This window comes from Penaeus japonicus, unplaced genomic scaffold, assembly GCF_977035675.1.
Source record: "Penaeus japonicus unplaced genomic scaffold, GWHDUDI00000001_assembly GWHDUDI00000011, whole genome shotgun sequence".
Taxonomy (NCBI): domain Eukaryota; kingdom Metazoa; phylum Arthropoda; class Malacostraca; order Decapoda; family Penaeidae; genus Penaeus; species Penaeus japonicus.
The window spans coordinates 31767766-31772765 of record NW_028234413.1 but is presented as its reverse complement, the minus strand read 5'-3'; the positions used below and the strand labels follow the sequence as shown (position 1 = coordinate 31772765).

The 5000-nt window shown below is 50.9% G+C and overlaps 1 protein-coding gene across 3 annotated transcripts in view; it reads left to right on the top strand.

Annotated features, from left to right (window-relative positions):
* ssh (Protein phosphatase Slingshot) overlaps positions 1 to 5000 on the top strand; it is a 194179-nt gene that overhangs the window by 158246 nt on the left and 30933 nt on the right. Inside the window, exon 1 of one of the 3 annotated variants that reach the window (XM_043001342.2) lies at positions 2011 to 3895. The exons of the other annotated variants lie outside the window; for them this stretch is intronic. Within the exon in view, the coding sequence (XP_042857276.1) occupies positions 3675 to 3895 (221 nt within the window). The 5' untranslated portion in view covers positions 2011 to 3674. Of the gene's footprint in view, positions 1 to 2010; positions 3896 to 5000 lie in introns of those variants that run through there. 3 annotated transcript variants of the gene reach the window in all.

The window sequence follows — 5000 nt, the reverse complement described above, 5'->3', positions numbered from 1 at the left end:
AACCGTTACTCTGCTCAAGCACAGTTTCATTCTCCACCTCCTCTTACTCCTTACCCGTCTCCCATCACCACCACCACCTCCCCCCCTCCCGTTCCCGTCCCCCTTCCCCCTTCCCTTCTTCCTCCGTCCACCTTCCTTCCCCCTCCCCCCTTCCCCCTCCTCCGGCCCGCCCTAGGAATGCCACGGTGCATCTTAAGTCCTCGCGGTGCGCATCCATGTTTGGGCTTCCTCCGCTTGAATAATAACTTGATCCTTGTAGTATCTTTCTCCGCCCTTATCCTCCTCTTCCTCCTCTCCTTCTTCTTTCTCCCCCTTCCTCCTCTTCCTCAATCACCTCTTTTTCCTCCTTATCCTCACATCCATCATCTTTCATATCTTGATCCATCTTTTAGTATCTTTCCCCGCCTTCCTCTTCTCCCTCCTCTTCCTCTACCTCCTCTTTTTCCTCTTTCTCATCACCATCATCATCTCTCCTTCCACCACCACCACCACCCACAATACTCATTTCTTCTCCATGTACAGGATGTCCTTACAAACCACAAAAATTAAGTTACCTTAACTCTTACCGTTAAACGTAGTAGTGTGTGTGTGTGTGTGTGTGTGTGTGTGTGTGGGTTGTGTGGTGTGTGTGTGTGTGTGTGTTGTGTGGTGTGTGTTTTGTGTGTTGTGTGTGTGTGTTGTGGTGTTTGTTGCGCGGTGTGTAGTGATGTGTAGATTGTGTGTGGAGTAGATATATTTTCTGAAGGTGTCCCAAGAAAGAAAAAGATAATTAAAAAAGAAAAGGAAAAATAACATAAAAAAAGGAAAACAGCGCTCAGCCGCTCGCGCCCGCCGCCGCCCTCGCTCCCGCCCTCCTCCACTCCGCCTACTCCCGTGGCCTCCTTTCGCCTCTTACTCCTGGCTGAAAGCTACTTAAGCTAAGGATGGTGGTCACTGAAACACGCGCACTCACTGCTCACTCAATGCTGGCTATCAAATGTCGTCGATATCGCTCAAACTTCAATGGCTCTGGCCTCGCGAAGAGGGCGGGAGAGGGGGCGGGGGGGGGAGGGGAGGGGGAAGGGAGGGGGGGAAAGAGGGGGGGGGGGGGGGGAGGATGGGGGGTGTGTCGGAGGGGGAGAAGGAGGGGGCAGGGGGAAGCATGAGGGAGGTGTCGTGAGGTGACGTGTGTTTGTTTTCTCCAGGGTTGTCCTTCGCAACCCCGATTCGAAGATTCTCAACTACCCCCAACATACCCCAAGATGGACCCCCCCCCCACCTCTTTCCTCGTCCATGCGAAGGTCACACGAGTGAACTAACTGCCAGGGGGATGAGGAAGCTTCGGCGGCATATCCGTTCGGTGTTATTTTCGACCTCGAGGGACAAGAGGAGGCGGAGGCAGACGCAGAAGCTGAGTGAAAGAAGGAATAAGGCGTTGCCTATTCGCCAGCGCCAAACAAAGGGGTGCAAGTGCGGACGGATGAGCGGGACAAACATTGCGACTAATTATTCTGCTGACGATCGCCGAGGATCTCTCTCAGCTCTTGTAGCGCCGAAGGAAATTCTCGGACGGAAACACGGGCGTAACTGCAGAAAATAGCATCTCTGGCTCTTGCTGGTAAACACGTTTGTTTTTTCTCTCTGCTGAGAAGGCAGAGTCGGGCGGGAGGCAGAGGAAGGATACTGAACGGTTTAAACGCTTCTTGCAAGTACAAGATATTTCGCGCTTCTGGTTATTTGGTACGCACACACTTTTTCCCCTCACTCTCTCTCTCTCTCCCTCCCTCTCCCTCTCCCTCTCCCCCCCCCCCTCTCTCTCTCTCTCTCTCTCTCTCTCTCTCTCTCTCTCTCTCTCTCTCTCTCTCTCTCTCTCTCTCTCTCTCTCTCCTCTCTCTCTCCTCTCTCTCTCTCCCTCTCTCTCTCCCTCTCTCTCTCTCCCTCTCTCTCTCCTCTCTCTCTCCCTCTCTCTCTCCCTCCCTCCCTCTCCCTCCCTCCCTCTCCCTCTCCCTCCCTCCCTCCCTCCCTCCCTCTCCCTCTCCCTCTCCCTCTCCCTCTCTCCCTTTCCCCCCTTTTACCTCATCTTTTTGAGATGTAAGTAACCGCTAGTCTCAATAAACTTGTCAAAGTCAAAAAAAAGTCTCTCACACACGCACACGCACAACGCGCGCACACACACATACATACATACGCACACACACACACACACATACATACATACGCACACATACACACTCAAACACAAACACACGCCACATACACACATATAACCATGTGTATATACACATTTGTGCGGGCCTGCCCCACGGCTCCAGGGAATGCCTTTAGGCCTATGCTCTGCTCTCGGTAACGGGAAGGATAACAGGAATTTATGCCTCTGTCGGGAATGGCTGATAGGATGGGATGCGTGCTTATATATTGCCCGGGGTCCAGTGGGGAAGGGTATGTCTAGGAATAGGGAATTGATTGCCGCGCTATTTTTAGCTGACGCGTTCGGTAGATGATGGGATAGATGCGTGGCGAGGGAGGGCGACGTCGTTTTGTAACGAGTCGTTGGTTTGGAACCATCTGCGACCAATTTAATGGTAGTGCCGATGGTACCAAAACGCGTGGCTGGAAGGTCTCCGGGTGTGTACTAGCTATTATTACAGCCTGTCATTTGGTGACATTCGTATGGTAGCAAAATATCATGTGACCAGTGACACTGCCTACAAGGACTGACATATCATGGGAGCGACGGCATTTGGTGGTAAACATTGACATGTTAGAAGTTCGTTTTACTGTGTTCAGTGTATTAAAACGTCCTTGGGGGCCTCAGCGCCTTTGAACGACGGTTGTTAAGGGCAGGTATGGTGCTGAAGGAAGGGCCAGAGGTCGTGTAAGCCCACCCATTCATCTCCATGTGTGGTAAGCTGCCACACCTGTGCGGATCGGAATAAAATGTGTAGGAGAAGGTCGTGGCGTGTGTGCTGCAGTCCTTCTGACCAGCTCTCTCTTCCCAACCTACCTGCAACAATGGTTATGGCTGCAATGTGGCACTCTGCCAAGTGCCCTCGGGTGTCCAACCACTGCAGAGCGCGGTTTCCATTGCCGCTAACATGTCTGCCTGAAGCCCTTTTTCAGCTGAAGTTGAAACTTGGTATATATTAGGAACTTGACTTTGATGTAGTTTGTTAAGAGCATAAAGCACGTGTTGTGGCATCAGGAGAAGGGTGAGTTCGTGCGTGCGTGCGCGTGTGTTGGGAGCGCCGCCAAGCAGCGGGCGCCGCAGCGATCAGCTGGTGTTGAGCCTGGTCGTGTCCCGCCTCGCGAGCCTCAGTCTAGCTGGTGCCGCCGTGCAAGGAAGGCGCGCGGCCGGCTGCTCGATACCACGTTGTCTTTTGTGCCGCGCGCTAAGGAATACTCCTTATTTTTGTGTCATGGTCCCAGAAATTAAGCGTTTTGTTGGGGACTTCAGCTGCCTACCAAATAGCTTACAGTTTGCTTCTAAGCACCGCAGAAAACGGTGAACCTTTTATTCATCTACCAATTCTCAAGACATACCAGAAGGAATAGGTTGCCCAAAACTGAAACTCGTCTGTGATGCAATATTTAGTATAATCGTTCAGCCAGCGCCATTCGAGTAAACATCCGCAAGTGCAACTTTAGTGAGTGAAAAGAGTTATCTGTGTGAGTGAAGGTACCACTGCATCTCCACCATGAAGTACAGCAAGGACAGCCCGGGGAGCAACATGGCCCTCGTGCCCCTGGAGTGCCAAAACCCCAACCTGATGATCGGTTGCGAGAAGTCCGTCGTGGTGGTCCGCAGCCTCCAGAAGGAGCGGCGCAAGAACAAGAGGCGCGAGAAGGAGAATATGTGGAGGAGGAACAACCACAGAAACGCCAAGAGTGACCCCGTCGTGGTCCACTACCCCGCCAGGTAATTGTCCTCTCCGCGTGCCATACCTGCGCTGCCTGCTGCGGCCGCAATTAGTGCCGTGTCACTTGTTGAAACGGACGATGCATGTTTACGATGATGTTAAAAGCGTTGCCAGTGCCGTTGTCTGTCTGTGCGTTCGTGTGCATGAAGCAGTGTCGCTTCGGGTCCCCTGGACATGATTTAGATAACGGCCATGAGTAGGATGTGCATCTACTCGACGTGGTCGTTGTGATATTTAATTTAAAATATCAAAGAGCGCGTGTGAATGATGTCATTATCGGTCCCGCTTTTAAAATTAGTATCATGACCTTAGCGGGATGTGAATATTGTGTTGCCGAAGAGGTAAGTGGAAAGACACACTAAGGAGGAGATGTATGTCTTCGTCAGATTAGCGATGCCTAATGTGGTGTTGTTCCTCTGGGTAAAGGATGCCCGTTGCTGGGGCTCGACAAGATATTAGAGATGCTGGTCGTAAAGTATTTTATATTATCTGCTGTTGTCCGAAAATGATAGATGATTGTCCTTTAATTAACACTGATATTAATTTTTGAAAAAAAAAACAGGATGTACTAAAGATGTGGATAAAGTTCCTAGTTCAGTATGAGCTGTGTAGGCCAGTAAACAAAAAGATACTTATGAGAGAGAGAGAGAGAGAGAGAGTGTGTGTGTGTGTGTGTGTGTGTGTGTGTGTGTGTGTGTGTGTGTGTGTGTGTGTGTGTGTGTGTGTGTGTGTGTTTTACCCTCCCATCCTCCCACACGTTACAACATTACTTCCTGGATTTGCCCTGTACACATTACTTGCACCTCCTTCACTCCCTAGGGATATTGCAGGATGTTACGCCTCGGTAATCTTGCTTTGTCACCTCCTCGGGGTTCATGCTCGTTCGTACGTAGTGACTTGGTGGCCCGAGCTGCTGCCACGTTAGACGAGATTCCACACATATTGGCGATTAATGATTGTTTATTTGTCGTGAATCATGCATGCTCTGTGCTGGTGGCTGTTATGTGGGTGTGGCAACGCCTTGTTACATGTGCTAGCGTTTGTTTTTGTTTCTCTGCTAACATCACCAGGCTTTTTCTGATAACTTCACCATGATTTTTTTCC